General features: G+C 36.4%; 1 protein-coding gene across 1 annotated transcript in view; it reads left to right on the top strand.

The window, feature by feature from the left end:
- Window positions 1-18,350, top strand: part of LOC126974338 (uncharacterized) — a 70,440-nt gene that overhangs the window by 28,969 nt on the left and 23,121 nt on the right. Inside the window, exons 18-25 of the mRNA XM_050821794.1 lie at window positions 3,722-4,093; window positions 5,566-5,656; window positions 6,398-6,558; window positions 9,970-10,080; window positions 12,895-13,039; window positions 13,912-13,964; window positions 14,088-14,174; window positions 16,447-16,570. Of these exons, the coding sequence (XP_050677751.1) occupies window positions 3,722-4,093; window positions 5,566-5,656; window positions 6,398-6,558; window positions 9,970-10,080; window positions 12,895-13,039; window positions 13,912-13,964; window positions 14,088-14,174; window positions 16,447-16,570 (1,144 nt within the window). The remainder of the gene's footprint in view (window positions 1-3,721; window positions 4,094-5,565; window positions 5,657-6,397; window positions 6,559-9,969; window positions 10,081-12,894; window positions 13,040-13,911; window positions 13,965-14,087; window positions 14,175-16,446; window positions 16,571-18,350) is intronic.

Below are 18,350 nucleotides of genomic sequence, written 5' to 3'. Positions count from 1 at the left end.
GGTACAAATTTTTATTAATCATACAAATTTTATTCAAAGATAAGGCAGATCAGAGCATATACGAGTTTTTACGAAATTTGGTATGTGAATGTGGTGTGTGTAGAATAGAAAAGGTACGAGGATGTGTATTAATGGGGATTTTAAGGAGTAACTTCTCAAGAATCTGCGCACAATCAATCGTATTATTTATAATATTGATGAGGTAGGATACATCACTTATATTTAAAGTATATTTTTTAAATATGTTGTGTTGTACCACTTATATCCCTGGATCTATCGAGCCTCTTACCTGGCTTTACTGAAGTTAATTAATATTCTCAATCCTCAAAAGGCATATAGTCTTCGTGTATTATATCTATATACTTTTATTGTATTACTTCTTTTATTTTTTTTGTATTTTTGTTCATTATTTGTAACGCGCTTATAGTTTCTTATCCATGACCAAATTCCTCTAAATTATAATTGTAACTTCACAGTTAACTACCCTTCGAAAAAAGACAAACATATATATATATCAACATTAAATGTACGATCCATTAGCTCACCAGAAAGGTTACTTGAATTTGAAAAAGTTCAAGGAGTTCATGGAAAAATAATAAATATTTTAAAGAATATATGCTCCAAAAGCATAGCTCGAATAAAATTGGATAAAGCCAGCAGAGAGTTCTCAATAGAAAGAGGAGTCAGACAGGGAGATCCTATATCTCCCAAACTATTCTTAGCAGTATTAGAAATGATATTCAGAAATCTTGAATGGGAAAGTGAGGGACTTAATATAAATGGGGACAAACTAAACTATCTAGTAATATTTTCCGAGTCTTCAAAAAAACTAGAGCATATGCTACAACAATTGTCACATGAAAGTGCTAAAGCAGGCCTCACAATGAACGTCAACAAAACTAAAATAATGACAAAACTCTGATAGAAAAGAAATTAAAGTAGATGGTAAAACAATTGAATATGTAGACGAATTCGTTTACCAGGGGCATTTATTATCAATCAAAGACTGTATGTCAAAAGAAATCGATAGAAAGGTCACGAACTCCTGGAAAATATTGGTCGCTCAGCGAAGTGATGAAGAACAATCATATGGGAATATGTTTGTTCTATTTAAAGTTAAGGACAAAAGAAAGGTTTTCAATGCTTGCATACTACCATGTTTAACTTATGGATCACAAACATGCACCCTAACCGAGAAAAATCTCACAAAGACACTCAGAAAAAACAAAATTTAAATATGTAAGCAGAATTATTAAACAGCAAAAATGGCGATGGACAGCCCATATGATCAGAGACAATTCTGGAAAATGGACGAAAAAAGTGACGGAGTGGTACCCCAGAATCGGTAAAAGAAAAAGAGGCAGGCAATCCAAAAGATGGGAGGACGACATCCGAAACTTGGTTGGAAGCATGTGGACTCGTGTAGCCAGGGATAGAATGACTTGGAAAAATTTAGAGTACCCAGATGTCTATGGACACGCAGCAAGAAAAGTTTTGTAATATTTAAGTTATGCAATATATTTAAATGTAATGTAGCTGCTGCAATAAAGGCAATTTTTATTTTATTTTTATAGTTTCTTATATGCGAAAACTGTCAATGGTAAATAGATGTATACTTTTTTAATCTCTATATTATGCCATGTAATACTGTTTGTTTTCCTAATAAAGTAAAATAAAATAAATAAATAAATATGATCCTCGCAGGGTTCAAATAGGGTATGTCTTCTTCTTTAAGTGTGAAGACTAAGGCACTCTGCTATTATTCGAGGAATGGACTCATACTCAATAACTTTTGTTTTGTATTTATTTACTTTTTTTTTTTGACTTAATCGTGTAAGGCATTGACTATTTGACGTTTGAGTATGTTTTTTGCATCACTTTACATATTATATTGTAATTGAAATGTTTTGTAAAACGATGAAAATGTAAATCTTTATTTAAAAGACCGTCACTGAGTTGATTGCTATTTCTTCTCATTAGCTCAACCCTTTACAAAATAGCGGTAGATTAATAAGACATTTATTTTTAACATTAATCTCCGTGACCTACATTAATAAAGTGATTTTAATTTGATAAATTTGGTAAGCGCACATCAGTCGCCACCTTGCAAAATCTACACAGTCAAAGTGACATCAAAATTATTTCTAAAGGAAACAATTTTGAGAAAATTAACGTCTTCTGTGCCTTTTGCAGTCTTAATTCACGGACACTAATTTTGAATCGGTCTTAATCTAAGTTGCAATGGCCAGAGAGGAATCCGGCTGTGCGAGTCGCCTAATTTTATATCGATCGGTTTCCATTATTCACAATGTCATAACGTGCTCCAAAATGGCGTTGATGATCCATCAAAATTTATCAAATATATGCAATGTTGCGACATTACTATAGTAATAAAAACCCAGCTTGAACGAGCGTTAGTGTAACCCACGTATCGTGTATAGACCGCTGAAACCTGGACTCAACGGGAAAATCTGAAATGAAGAAGGGGATAGATCCACATGTTTATGTGTGCGTGTTGGAAAATAATGCTAAGGGTATCGTAGACAGAGTTCCTACTACTAAACTATCTGTATTTCCCGCCGTTTATTAGTCGTCAAACGCCATCTGATGCGGGGAAGGGGTGACGATCACGATCAAGTCAACACAGCTATGACTAAGCTTTTAAATTGTACCTATTAATTTACTTTGAGAACTACACTAGCGCATTAGGTTCAGGTGTAATATTGAAATTATAATAAATAAACTTTGGATGGGCCACTATACGAATTACCTAGGATAGCAGCTGTACGCGTCGAGTGGCGAAAAATTGTAAACCGATATACAGCCTTGGAAGTAAGAACCACGAGCACTCTGTGTACCGACTTAAATAATTTGCTATAATGCCACAAGATGGTGCTGATACACCCGATGCAGCGGTGGCTGGATTAGATGCTGTTTTAGTAACTTTCTTAACAGATATTGAGACACAGACGGTGTTATTACAACAAAATAATTTTAACATGGCTTAGGGCACGTGTTTTATTAGACAGTGCCCTAACAATAACGACGTCTAAAATGGAGTTTATCTTTGTCTATTACATAACAGTGTTAAGCTTGTGTTTAACTAAAATGTCACAATAATTAAAGGAACGGAACGCATTTTTTGTCAGCTGTCATCTATCTGACATCATATAATCTAAATCTTCCATATGAATATGATCCATCCGAGAGACATACCTTAGACAAGCTTTGATTCATGTTTAAACATAAGTAAATGGGTACCTTCAAGAAAAGCGCGTACACCTTCCTTAAAGGCCGGCAACGCTCTTGTGATTCCTCTAGTGTTGCAGGAGAGTGTGAGCGGCGGTGATCACTTAACACCAGGTGACCCGTACGCTCGTTTTTCCTCCTATTCCATAAAAAAAGAAAGTAATGTCTAAACATTGTTAACGCTTAAAAACAGAGAGACACAGATTTGTAACAAAACTGTTTAATATAAGTTTTCAACACATGTTTAACTTTTTTGTAATAACAGAGAGTGTCGAGATAGGATTTATTCGCTATTAATGTAAAATGCTCATTATCGGACGAGCGTGGGGCCTCGTTAATGGTAAATGACAACGCCGACTACATCATTAAAAATGCGTTGCCGATCGAATTTAAATTAAAACTATAAAGATAAGTAAATATTAACCAAACTTTAATAGCTCCCTAAAATAATGAAAATTTTATTTAATTTCAGCCCTGTCGCCGTTCAGCCTGTCGGTCCATTATACTTCGCTGGTCTAATAAAAACCCGTTCGCTCGCGCAGATAAAGAAACGGCTTCAAGAAGCTATCACATATCATTCAAACCAAATTGAATCTTTAAAAAGTAACCAATTAAAACTAGATGCCCCTGAAACGCCAAAGAGAGCATCGGTCGCCCAAAGCAGATCATCGAATGACATATTCCCGCAACTCTCGCTTGCCGATATGATCGAGCAATCGATAGATTCTGAAGAGAATGCGGCTGATGAGGACCGAAATGCAACTGTCGCTGATAACGGTGTAAAAGTGAATGAGACAGATGTATCAACAATGTTCATGATGAATTATCACGACGGTGCTGAGAAGTAAGTAATTTAAACATTTAATATTCTGTATACAGGGAGTCTCACGGCGTGCCACGTGGAGGGGAAATACCTTAAATATTATGGTGTTCAGAATGTTATTGGGGCTGCCACGATACTGCAGTGCGTCGCTGAGGCGAACGTAGATTGTTTTTACGTACATGATAATGTTATCATGTCGATTCCCGGCTTAATCAGGCAACTATTTAAAAAACGCAGTTTAAATTGTTTTTCTTTTAATTAAATAAAGCCTTCATTCAGTAAGTATAATAATAATAAATTCGCCGCTTACGCATAGTCACGTAAAAACAATCTACGTGCGCCTCAGCGACGCACTGCAGTATCGTGGCAGCCCCAACTGACATCAGTTGAATGTCCTAACGGCAATGTCAGCTTTACATTTTTGTTTATATATATCATAAAATGATGCATCGAATGTTAAATATGCGTTAAATATTTTTCTGATGCTATGTTGTGTAGGATAACCTTATGATGAAGCCTTTCGATCGGTATGATAAAGCTACAGGGTAGTTTTTTACTCATGTAGCGGATTCGGTGTATTTATTCATCCGAGACGGGATCCCTGCTAGGTGGTCACCACAGCGGCGCCTTCTTCTGTCGTCAACTAGTGATGTTTTTTATTTTTTTATTTTTATTTATTATATACAGACACTTTATCACATAATATTACATTATATTTGGTCCCTACACTAGGCGTAGCCTGTCCTGTAGGCAACCAATTTACATCCTAAGGTTAACAATATGAACCGAAAGGTCAAAAAGTGCACTCTGTATATGTGTGTGTGTACACGTGTGTGTCTCTGGGTGTGTGTGTATGTGTGTGTGTGTGTGTGTGTGTGTGTGAGGGTGGGTGTGAGTGAGTGTGAGTATCTGATTAATCATGTTACAAAGTATTAACATTATATGAATGCTAAGCTATCACTTTAAGAATAGCTTCCATGTCTGCATAAGTGAGTGTGTGTAACCATCTCTGTATTTTAAATTTGACCTGATGGACCGAGCAATTTTGTACAAGCATTGTTTGTGTTTCTGTGTGAAGGGCGCCGTAGCTACTGGTCTATGAGGCTTGATGAGCGCAGTCACAGTGTCGCTCGGATTTCGGGTTTTCACAGATTCCTGAGCGACACTGCATTGTAATGGGCGGGGCGTATCACTTACCATCACCTGATTATATTGCATGTCGTGTCACTTTTTCTCATTATAAAATAAATGAAAGTTTGGAGGTTTGTCTACTACTAAGTCACGACAAAGCGGCTGAACGGAACTCAATGTATCGTGACACACGCAGGTTATTGCTTAAATATTTATGTAATGCCAATTCGAAGTCGTGGTACAGCTAGTAAATATATAGTTCCTTTTCATTCTTACAAGCTATAGTTACGACAGTCAGAATTTAAATATTAGCATCAGATCGTTTTTGGAGCAAAAATTAGTTATTTTGAAATATGTTTCAGGCTATTACGAGCGTGTTTGCTTTGGATAACGGACGAAAGGGTGAACGCTGCTCCGCATCATGCGAACATAGCTCGCTACATATCAGAACAGGTAATAAGAAATAGAAGAAAGTTCATTTCAGCCGGAATACCTCCACTGGCGGATAGAGGCTTATCCCAAAGATATTCTCGACGATTGGCCAATTTACAATTTTAGTCGCCTGCCAGAATTTGGCGAGTTAACATTTCCTGAGGATACCCCGTAGAGAGACAAAACAATATTAGCGGAATTCATACTTAAGATAATTCAAAAATATTGGATTATGTTGGATTTCCGCAAAATAACGCCTAATTCAATAAATATCCTAAATCTGTAGGTATAGACGAACAGGCGAAATTATACATAAAGTTAAAGTTCTTTACTAATAAGTACCAACAAATAATAGAAATAAATATTTTACGTTAATACAAGATTTTATTTTATGAAAATAAGGGACGAGACGAGCAGTACCTTCAACTGATTGTAATTGATACGCCCTGCCCATTACAATGCAGTGGCGCTCACGATTCTTGTAACACCCAAAAATTCTGAGTGGCACTACAATTGCGCTCGTCACCTGAGACATACGATGTTAAATCTCATTTGCCCAGTAATTTCACTAGCTCCGGCGCCCTTCAGACCGAAACACAGTAATGATTACAAATTACTGCTTTTCGGCAGAAATAGGCGCCGTTGTGGTACCCACAATCTTGCTCGCATCCTGTGCAAAAGAGCGCCTCCCACTGGTAAAAGATTCAGTCACTTCTCCACCGCGTGGTTCATGCAATAATTAAACATGTTATATTTGAGCAGGCAATGGCAGCAGCGTGGTCGGCTTCCATTCCGTCCACGCCGGTGCCGCCCGCTACGGAGGTGCGGCCGCGTCACTCGGGCCCGCCCCGTGCCGCACACGTCACGCCGCACGGACGAGCGCTGCGAGCCATCCGTGCTGTCGGCGACCAGGCTAACAAACGGTGGGAGTAAAGCCTCGATGAAACTGGGCTAGTTTTCAAGCTGCTAGTCGGCGAGTTCGCGAGTAGCTTGTAAACTTGCTCCGTGTCATTGAGCTTTTTACAATCTGCTTTTAAATATCCGATTGTAAAAAAGCTGCTTGAAAAAATAGAAAGCCGGGCTAATTTACTAGCCATTCGCTGGCGTGTTGGCCTGTAAGCTAGTCAACTAGCTGTGTGTCATCGTCGCTGCTAGTGAACTAGTTGCGAGCACCTTTTTGTGTTTTGGACTTTTGGCAGTTCAAGCTAGGTATGTCGAAGGAAGTAGTTCGCGCGGGAGCAGTTATTTTAGCTCATGTTATTAAGAAGTATTTACAACAAAAACTGAAGAAAAAATGTAAACAGAAAAGAAAGAAAAGAAAATGGGTAAGATCGTGGATAGAAAAACGTGATGAATATGGTGCTTCCATCGGTTTATTAAGAGAGTTGGAAGATCAAGATCCTTTGGCCTATAGAAATATGTTGAGACTGAACAGTTCCAAATTTGATGACTTACTGCAAATGGTAGACGGAATGCTTAAAAAAATGATACGACAATGAGACCGGCAATACCAGTTACCACGAAATTGGAAATAACATTACGTTATCTAGCCACGGGCGATTCTTTGAAGTCTTTAGAGTACCTGTTCAGAGTTCCGGAATCAACTATTTCGAAGTTTTTACCCGAAGTGCTAACAGCAAATTCTCATGCCCTTCGACCGTTTATTCAGGTGAGTGAAAATAAAATTACTACAAAATTAAACACCAGTTTTATTAGACAATATTATATTTGACGACAATTTATACGTTTCCTCCAAACGCATTAATAATGGCCTGCTGAAAACATCTCCATCGTCATTTTCATTGTTCAACGATAAGGCACTAGTCGAAGTAAAAGAAAATTGCGAGTCTGCACTTTCGACAGAATATGGGGCCTGCTGATCTAAAGATGACAGCTTAAAACGAATGATGCAGTTTTGAATTTCCTGTTGTAGCAAGATGGCTTGTCGCTGTAGCAGAAGACGGAGCTCAGATGCAACAAATTTTCCGAACTGGTCATACGGCTTCTCATCTGATGACTCCTTGGAAATTTCATCAAATTTTTTAATAGCTTGTGATATTTCAGTAGGTGTATCTTCGAATGCTGGTCGTTTTTTAGATCTTTTGTTTGACGTCGAGGGTGGTCCCATTTTTTCAGGCGACTTCTTCTTAGGACATTCTTCTGAGAAGACATCGTTGTCGTTTTCAGAATCGATAATGTTATTGTCTTCATCTCGTGCTGTGTCTGGACTACTTTCTGACAGTTCCTAGAAATTACATTGAAATTTAACTTTGAATTGTTCTCAGGTCCCAAAACAAGCTGATGAATGGAAAGAAATCGAAAATAAATTTCTTCAGCGGTGGAATTTTCCTAGATGTTTTGGTGCAATCAACGGTAAACACGTTATCGTCAAGAGGCCTCCGTGTTCCGGTTCAGTTTATTTCAATTATAAAAAACCTACAGTATAATATTATTTGCTATGGTTGATGCTAATTACTGTTTTATTTACATAGACGTAGGTGCAAATGGACGAGCAAGCGATAGTGCAATATTTAGAGATAGTACATTGAATATTGCGATGGAAAACAAGACTCTTGGCTTGCCTGAATACGGTGTTATTATTGGAGATGATGCTTTCCCTTTGAGGACAAAACTTATGAAACCGTACAGTAAAATAGGTCTTAGTGCTGCCGAAAAAATATTTAACTATCGTCTTTCCCGTGCCAGGCGAGTCGTAGAAAATGCCTTTGGCATACTTGTATGGCGATTCAGAATATTTTCAAGACCGATTGATTTGGCGCCTGAAACTATAGATAAAGTCATTTGGACTGCTTGTTGTCTTCATAGCTGGCTAAGAAAGACTGATCCTGGTAACTACATGCCACAACAAGCAGTAGATGGAGAGGACTTGAATATGGGAAATATCACACCTGGACTTTGGAGGGAAAATGCTAATAATATGCAGCCCATTAATCATTTACGTGGAAATCACCACAGTCGAGCTGCTGAGGAGATCAGAAGAGCATATGTTACCCATTTTATAGATGAAAATCCGCTGCCGTGGCAGTGGGAAAGCTGGAATAACGGTCTAATATTTTTTTTTAAATATAACATTTAAAATACTCCAAACCACGTGGTTTGATTTGCTCCTTCGTGTGGCCACAACCTCTGCCAAAAAATTCGCTTCATTGAACCATACCAACTTTGGTGTGTATACTTCCTCAGTACCACATCCACTTTTCTTGGATTTTTCAATTTTATTTATTTCTTGCCTGTATACGTCTTTCATTGATTTTATTTTTGCCTTCAATTGCTTCACATCCATACCCTCAGTTAATTGTTTGTCGTTAAGTTTAACTAAAAGATTTTTGAAACTTTCATCCTTATACAAAAGTATTACAATAGTCTTTGTCTTTAATATTCCATAAAATTCTCTTATATGAAACTCTATTATATCACGAGTGTTCCACTTCATTTTTCAGCTTAAAACTTAAACGAAAAATGCAGACAGCACGCCACACGGCCACACAAAACAACACGTGGTTTCAACTCGCTGGCTAGTTCGCTACTGAGCGAGTAGAAAGATTTACGTGTCATCGACACTCGCTTACTCTCTCAGACGCTGGCTTTAAACTCGCCGACTAGCAGCTTGTAAACTAGACAAGTGTCATCGACGCTTTAGCTTGTAACTAATACAATCACGCCTGATTCCCGGATATCTAGGCGATAAGTACATATTACTGTGTACATAGTCTAATTCATGTTTGCAAAAAAGGCGACAATGTAATAGTATGTACGTTGTGCAAGTCACCTGACGTCCTTCAATAGATATCCATTGTAAACTATATTTCCGTTCAATGGAATGTATAGGGATGGCGGGGTAACAAGGTACATTTAAACAGATTTAATTTAAAACCTTAGTAGTAAGAATTTACAGCTATGGATTCAGGCACAATTTTATTTATAATTTTGGTAATATTTTCTTTTATTTCTTAGCAACACCGAGTATCCACGCCACGAAATATACGAAAAAAACTGTCAAAGCACAAAAAGCACTCTTTTTTTTAATTAAAACGCAATTTGATTTTATAGTATACAGTAATTTACTGTGTTTTTGAGTAATATAAATTACAGGAAACTGTAACGTATGTGTATTACCCAAATACACATACAAATAAACAAAATGTCAACCGAAAACAATTTAATTGTGGGGACAGTAGGGCTATCTAGATTCTTGCCAGTTCATCGCCGAGGATCTCGCGTGAATATTCTTGTCATCACATTTTGACACTATGATAAGTAATTTTAGAATGCTATTTTCAATAAAGTATTTGAATTTAAGTTTTTATTTCTAGGGGCAAAAAGATACACCTAAAATCGCTGGTGGACGAATGTGACTTCATGGATTCGCGAACTGTCCTGTACTTTGTGAAAGAGCAATTACTCGAAGTGGAAAAGATTGCTAGGTAAGTAGACACTCCTTCTTAATAATCAATTAAGCCATTTGTTTGGCGCTGTCAATATTAAACTATTTCTTGATGCTTGATTAAAAAAATGGCCTTTGTCATTAAAAATGTATTTTTATTAATTCTCATTACTCATTGTATTGCTCTATATCGATTCTGGAAAACTCTAGCTGTGTTAATAATAAAGGTGAAGTAAAGTTATTTCTAATTTAAAACTTTTTGTATTTATCTTAGCTTTGTCACTACAGAATTACACGACAGGCAGAAGTAATTTTAAAGTTGGAGTAACTTTTCATTGCGTTTATTAATAACACAGTATTAGTATCACTTAGAACCACTAGACCGTGCGCTACATAGAGCTGCTCCAAGCATTGGATGCCCAATACTCTACGAAGAACCCACTCACTTAGCCTGCGCGTATACTTCATATATTTTATTTTTATTTTATTTAATATTTTTAAGAAAGCCAACAGCTGGTTTTACATACATTAAAATAATTTACAAACATAATTCGTTCGAGCTAATTATAGGCTTCCACATATACATAGGAACAAGTATAATATTATTAAATGTAACATATTAATTACAAACAAACAACACAAGTATAATTAAAAATTATTAAATAAAACTTCATAAAATTATTAAATAAAATCTTCTCGCACTCCTATCGCCAGTTGAGAGCATGATCAAAAAAGAGTAATTTCATTCCTAATGTTAATTTGTTAATCACTGCTAAATTGTTTTACCAAATGGGCTCTAATTGAATTAATACTGGAGTTAAAGAGATCAATATTATCCGTGTCACAAAAATGATTGAATGACTGCATAGCTCTTAAAATAAATGTGTTCCTTCTATAATTTGTGCGACAGAATGGTACAGCAAAGATATGCTGTTGTCTTAACATTCTACTAGGGGCTGCCAGACAGACTTTGGTCAGTAATATAGAACAGTCAATCATACTTCTTAGTATTTTGTATTAAGGTGATTATATCAGAAATATCTCTACGAGCTTTAAGTGGTAGAAGGTGGAAGCGCTTGCAGCGTTCTTCATAGCTTACATTAGGTATTTTAAACTTAAAGCCTAGATATCGTGTAAACTTCCGCTGAACCCTTTCAATTCGATTAATGTGTTCAGCATACATTGGGTTCCAAATTTGTGAACCATATTCAAGATGGCTGCGAACGAAAGAACAGTAGAGAATTTTTAATGTTTTCATACTCTTGAAAGGTTTGGCTGTACGTATTATGAAACCTAGTGCTTTAGACGCTTTAATGATAGCCTGATCAATATGTGGTACGAAAGTTATTTTGCTATCATGGAACACACCTAGATCATTTGTTTCGTTTACCACAGATAGAGGTTCCTGTTTTAAAATATACGTATGAGGGAAAGGGGTAGGCTTAGTAGTGTAATGCATGTAGAAACATTTGGATACATTTAGGTCTAATTTGTAAACGGTACAATAGTCATCCAGTCTATACAAATCTTCTTGAATGCGTAATGCATCTGTCTTATTATTTGCTATACCAAAAATTTTCATATCATCTGCAAACAAAAGGTAATTCGAATTTTTAATGAATCGTCCGATGTCATTTATGAAAATTATAAAAAGCAGAGGTCCTAGTCCTATATTATTCATATGTCAGCTTGATGCAAATTATATTTATTTCTTACTCATTACTGTGTTAGTAATGTTATTTTATAAAATAATTAATGATTAAAAATAAATATAACAGCATATAATATTAAGATCTTTAGTTAACTTGATTCGTGTAAGTTACTTGGTACTACAGCAGTACAAACTAACAGTTGGTAGCATCATCACGGTAAACTATGCCCTAATTGTCAGTGATTATTGTAATTCTAAGTGGAAACTTTAAAATGTTTTATTATGTGCGTTTAAATTACCAACCCTTTCTACACATAGTATTGTGTGTCTTCTACTGCATTTATAACGGGTAGTGCTGTTTTTGCAATATATTATGATTGCCTTTTGGATGATTTGCGTTCCAATACACTATGGTTTTCAAGCAACTTTCTTCCAAGTGCTACTATATATAAATATTATGTCATGTTTGTCACAAATTGTCAACTCCAAGTGTCACGAGGGGCTGCTGAAAACCAATGTTGTGTTGGTGTCTTCTGCACTGACCGACAATATACTAAGTCAGCTCATTTCAGCAGGGAATCACGCGCCGTATAGTTCTTTTTTTATGTGTTATAATTTTTGTTACTGATCTCATTTAATTTAGTATTTTAAGATTGTAATTAATATTGTAAATTGAAGGTGTGTGTATTTTGTTGCTTATAAAGTGTTTTCTGTTCTATTTTATAATATAATATGTATGTGATGTTTAATTTAGCTAAAGTATTAAGTATTTTTATTACATAATGAGTATCAACGTGTTATTATTATATTATCTACACCCAACATTAAAACACCCAATGTCCTAATAAACATTACATCATCCAAATGAGTGTTGTAATGAAATTCAGTACAACATTATATCATCCGATTTCATAATAACACTTCTTTGGATGATATTATGGTTATGATAGTCCTAGTAGAAAGGCCTTCTTAATGTTAGCAGTAAGCTAACTGTTTCAGAATCTTTTGTAGAGGATTCATATTATGGGTGTAAATAAAGTCTTGTATGCAACTGTTGATAATTAGGTATTAAGGCACTCATATAATCTATTATCAAATTCGTGTTTTAATATCCATTATTACACAACAGTTGCATAAATAACTAGAAATATATTAAAAAACCTTATAGATAACAGATTCCATAAAATGTCGTATATATTTCAGTGAATGGTCAACAGAAGTGCAGCGCGTGTCCCAACTGGACGCTAAGCTGTGGGAGTTGGTTGTGAAGCTGCGTGTGGCGCGTCCACTGCCGCCAGTGAGGCGGGCGTGTCCGCAGAACTGTTCGCCAATCACGATCCATATTGCGGTACGTTCGTGACTACAATTTGGCATGGGAAATCGTTCCCACTAGGAACATTACCAGAGTCAATTACAACGTCATGCAAATTCGACACCATGACGTTAGCTGGTCAACTAGACCATTTGTATCGTACTTCAGCTACCAAGCATCTTGTAACTCATATGATTACTGAACATAAATAAATTTGAATATAAAATTTCAATTTATATTCAAGTTTTAATATTAATAAATAAATCTAATTGTTTAAAAATAATTTAATGAAATTCAATTATACGTAGTTTAATTAAATTATGCGATATAATAATAAGAATTCTTAAATCTGGAAAAGGCTTCGGCTAATATTTTCTGTTAATGATTATGACCACTTTCATGATGTCACAGTGATGCTTTAGATTAATATCGGCGTTGAAATAGATTCCACAGAAATAATAATTTACTACAGTACGGGAAACATCACAAATGATGGCTTTCGTTGTCAGCATCGAGTCAACGCAACATTTTAATTATTCGGTAACAGGCATTCAGCTTTCAGTATGTGTTTAAGCTCAAATCTATAAATAGTCTTGGACAAATCCGTACGCTACAGAACTCTTAATGTCAGTTTATCCTATCTAGTAGACTATGCATCCTAGTTTTACAAATTTGGTTGAATAAAACAGATCAAAAAAAAAAATTATCTGTTTTATGTTGTATCTGACGATGTTGCACTTGCCAATTTAACACAATTAATTATATTTCAATGGCAATCTGGCAAGAGCCACGATTTAGTTTGGAATCAAACAAGCATTTGATTACTCAGTTAATATTTGTTTTAATGACTTTGTGTAGAATGTAGTTACCATGAATATTATTAAAATTATCTTGATCATTTATTTTAGGCAGATGAGTGGTGCATATCTCGCGGCGTAGAACAGGAAATTCAAGAGAACAGGTATTATTTTATATTTACACAAACCTTACGTTAATTCTTCAAAATTTTTTAAACTTTCGTTTTTTCTATTTAAATCTACCTGCAAGCATGCAATATTTAATAACGTACATAATATATTTACAGACGCTCGTATCGTGCGGGCGTGCGTCGCATATGTCGAGCGCGGCCGCATTTTGCACGCACCGCCGCCAACTTGCACATATTGGCTAAGTAAGTATTTTGTTGTATATTACTTTACATTTATTATGACAGTAAGGGATGTGACGATCAGGACGTTCAATGGATGGTAATCGATACGCCCTGCCCATAACAATGCAGTGCGGCACAGAGCGGCATTACAATTGCGCTCGTCATCTTGAGACAGAAGATGTTAAGTCTCATTTGCCCAGTAATAACACAATAATGTGTAAACATTTCTGCTTCACGGAAGAAATAGGCGCCGTTGTGGTACCCAAAATCTAGCCAGCATCCTGTCCAAAGGAGCCTCCCACTGATAACTTAAAGTACTCTTATATTGATCTAATTAAGCCTCAAGTCGGTGCGATTTTGGCGCTCGCACAGCGTACTTTTCGTTATTTTATGTGAAGCAATAGATTACTTATAATTTGGATGATTTGAATGTATGTATCAGAAAGCTATTGAAACAAGCTTTAAGACCGTGATAACTTATTCATATTGTGTTTTTTTTAACGCACAACTTTCTTTCGACATAATGTGGAAAGATACTTGTCAGAGCGACCTCGTATTTATTACGGTTTTTGACCGTTTGTTGGCAACTACTGCACATTCCAGGATTACATGAGTGACCATTTCATCCTCACCCAGACATCCTCTACACTCTACACAGGTCTGTCCGTTACGCCAATTGTGAAAGGTGCTCATTTAGTGATGCCCACCATTATTTTGATATCTTGATGTGTCAGTATATGTGGTGATAGTTCCGGTTTCACTTCTTTCGACTGTCTTTAGGTTGAGATGTTTATCCATTAGGTGTTGTATTGGGTGCTGTGTAGGTTGTTCGTGAGTGAGCGTATCTATGAACGCGTTTGGCTGAAAGGCAGCGGCAGGAATGGCCAGATCGTTGAGTCACCAGTCCCCGCCTTCCAAGCCCGCCAAGTTCATCCGCTGCATCATTCCTCAAAGAACTGCTGTATCATTTGATCCATTGCAGAGTTACTCAGTTGTTAGATGCAACTCGTTCCAGTGATTGATGACACTCGTATATTAGCGCCGAGTTGTAGGTATCGCTCTTCAGCGCAGTTAGCGCGATTGTATTGTGATATTATGGCCATATACTGTCCTTCTTAGTATCGCGTCTGTCCCGCTTCGTTGATGGCTACACACAATGGAAGATGGAGCTGTGTGTGGCCAGGGATGTTGGTCTGTGTATGTTCAGTTCCATCTGCCATTTTGGGCTCGTGGGTGTGCGACTGAGAGAGATATACAGGGACGGAGGGAACTGACTTGGTAAATGCTGGTACTCCTCTTCAGCCTCCGAGGTAGACAATTGGCCGTTATATAAATCCTTTCTGCTTCGTTTAGTTCGTGTTTGGTGGTTAGGTCACTTAGTCACTGATTAGGTTAGTTAGATGGCGCGTCCGGCGTTAAATAATGAGAATACGCAGGTCGCGGAGCGCTGCGCAAGCGTGTGAGCGCGCTGTCTACCGAAAAGAAAGTGTATATGGCGAGGTTGGGGTAGAGGGAATGTGGTGCGGATGGAGGGATGTTGAAGCGGGGAGTGGAAACGAGAACTTGACAACTGACGTTGTGGCGGCTACGTGGGGCGGGTCGTTCCCTAAAATATGGTGGAGGCGATGGCTGGTCCATGCATCATGCTCGTGAACGGGTGCTACTCGTTGTGGCTGGATGTTCTTGTTACCGGGAGGTCGGCTTGATGTGTTTTTTATTATTATTATTTCCTTTAAAGTTAAAGTTATTATATATTTTATTTTATGAAATGCTCACATAATGCCTCTATTTATTTACGGTATGTGTGGATTGATGCATCTACTATACTCAAGAACTCTTGTGTTTATAAGTATTAATTTACTTTTTTTTCTTTTTTTGACTTACTCTTGTAAGCCTTTCAGTTTTTGACATTTGAGTATTTTTGTTGCGTCACTTTGCATACATTGTAATTGAAATGATTTGTATAACAATTAAAATGTAAATCTTGACTTAAAAGAGTGGCAGTGAGTTTCTTGCTACTTCTTCTCATTAACTCAACCCTTTACGAAGTAGCGGTAAATTCAATAAGAAACAATATTTTTTTTTTGACATTCATTAGTGGCATTTCCGTGACCTACATGAATAAAGTGTTTTTGAAATTGACAATATCAGTTACAAGTTCGTTCCGAAATAAGCAAATAAAATATGGCACAAATAAATCGTCTGTGTAAATTCTTAATTCATTTACTCCTGACTGGTCTGCTTCCTCATCAAACAGTTGTGTGTTATGTATTCAATTATTATTATTATCTAGACGTATCAACAATGGTGACGCAGCTGTCGAGGTGTGCGAGCGAATATGGCGCTCTGCGGGTGTGAGTCACACGTGCGAACTGGCACATAGTTTGCTGACTAGTGTAGTGACACACCTGGCTGAGGTACGTTGTACGTTTGAATATGGTTTCTTTTATATGAGTACTTGCGTCGACGTGTTCATCTCCATTATCGCTGCTTATTGAAGTTTGTCATTCGACCAATGACGTTCTATATGTATAAAAATATCACGTCGTATAAAACAAAGCTAAAATAGTAAAACATATATTCAGTTCACATTTGATTCGGACAGTGACAGTTGACACACGATAGAGAAGGAAAGTGAACTTGTCATTACATTAAATTACTTACATTGTCTTTAAGCACACTTTTGCCGTTCCGCTATCAGACCGCGAGTAATATGTCCAAATGCATTGTATTGTATTGGGCAGGGCGTATCAATTACCATCGACTGAACATCCTGCTTGTCTTATCTCTTATTTTCATTAAACATTATTATGTATATAGAACTTCATTGAATTTGACTTATACAAAATTCTGTTTCACCTCCGTGTCATCTAGTTTGACATGTAAATACTAACATAGAGAGTTAATGAATTTGTATTATTATGTATTTTATATATACTTGCTTTCCTCGGTTGACTCCAATAATCTTAATAAGGGTTACAAAATTCGTGCAACAATGTCATGTCAGTCACTGTTTTTTGGACAAAGGCAGTTTTGCGTCTTTTGTATACAGCTGAAGCCTTTGACACGATCCTATGATCACGTCTGTGGTCTATCGTGTGGAAGACCTGCCAACCCTGGCCTTTCCGCTTCCGGACCCATCAGAGATCTGTTCTGATATCTATGCGCACTATATAATATACACTAGAGAGCAAAAATTCGCACCCCCTTTCAAAAGTTTTTTTTTTTACTTTTTTTTTCCTGCTTATAATCTTAATAATCAGACTAAATGATATATCATACGAACTGATAACAAGTCGACGTATTATTTACGTTTGACCGTACATTGTAACAGTAATGTAAAGTATTTTATCTACACCCATGCATTAAATCCTCTATTAAAGATTCTGAAACAGTTATTGCCAACATTAAAACACCCAATGTTCTAATAACCATTACATCATCCAAACGAGTGTTGTAATGTTGTACTGAATTTCATAACAACACTCCTATGTTATTTTTTTCGATCCCCTCATGCGCAAAGAGTTTCAACAGACAGCCACATTCTTATTGCTCTATGCGTGGTATCTGTATGAATTTCAAGAAAAGAACATTTTCGTTTACGCGCGTTCCACACTACCAGAACGTCGCGCGCCGTAAAAAAAAAGTAGGATATTCGAATCCCCGCCATTTTGCTTCGTTATTTTTATTGTTTTGTTTACAAAAAATGAGCGATTCATTTTAAACGCTGCAAAAGGACATTATATTCGAGTGAATTTTAATTATTGCACTATACAAAATGTTAATTACTACTAAAATAAATAATTGTTTCATTAATACTTATTTTATATATATATAATCAGTAATGAATGATATTAGGTTACTACTAGGACTGGTTTTAAGTGTTATTGGTAAGCTAACTGTTTTAGAATCTTTTAGAGGATTCATATTCTGGGTGTAGATATAGTCTTGTATGCAACTGTTGATAATTAGGTATTAAAACACTCATGCGATACTATTATTACATTCGTGTTTTAATACCCCTTATTACACAACAGTTGCATAAATAACTATTATCTATACCTATGCTTTAAATCCTCTATTAAAGATTCTGAAATAGTAAGCTTATTGCCAACATTAAAACACTCAATGTCGTAATAATCATTACATCATCCAAACGAGTATTGTAATGTTGTACTGAATTTCATAAAAACACTC

The sequence above is a fragment of the Leptidea sinapis genome, chromosome 32 (genome assembly GCF_905404315.1).
Source record: "Leptidea sinapis chromosome 32, ilLepSina1.1, whole genome shotgun sequence".
NCBI classification, from domain to species: domain Eukaryota; kingdom Metazoa; phylum Arthropoda; class Insecta; order Lepidoptera; family Pieridae; genus Leptidea; species Leptidea sinapis.
This window is presented reverse-complemented; position numbering and strand designations above follow the sequence as displayed.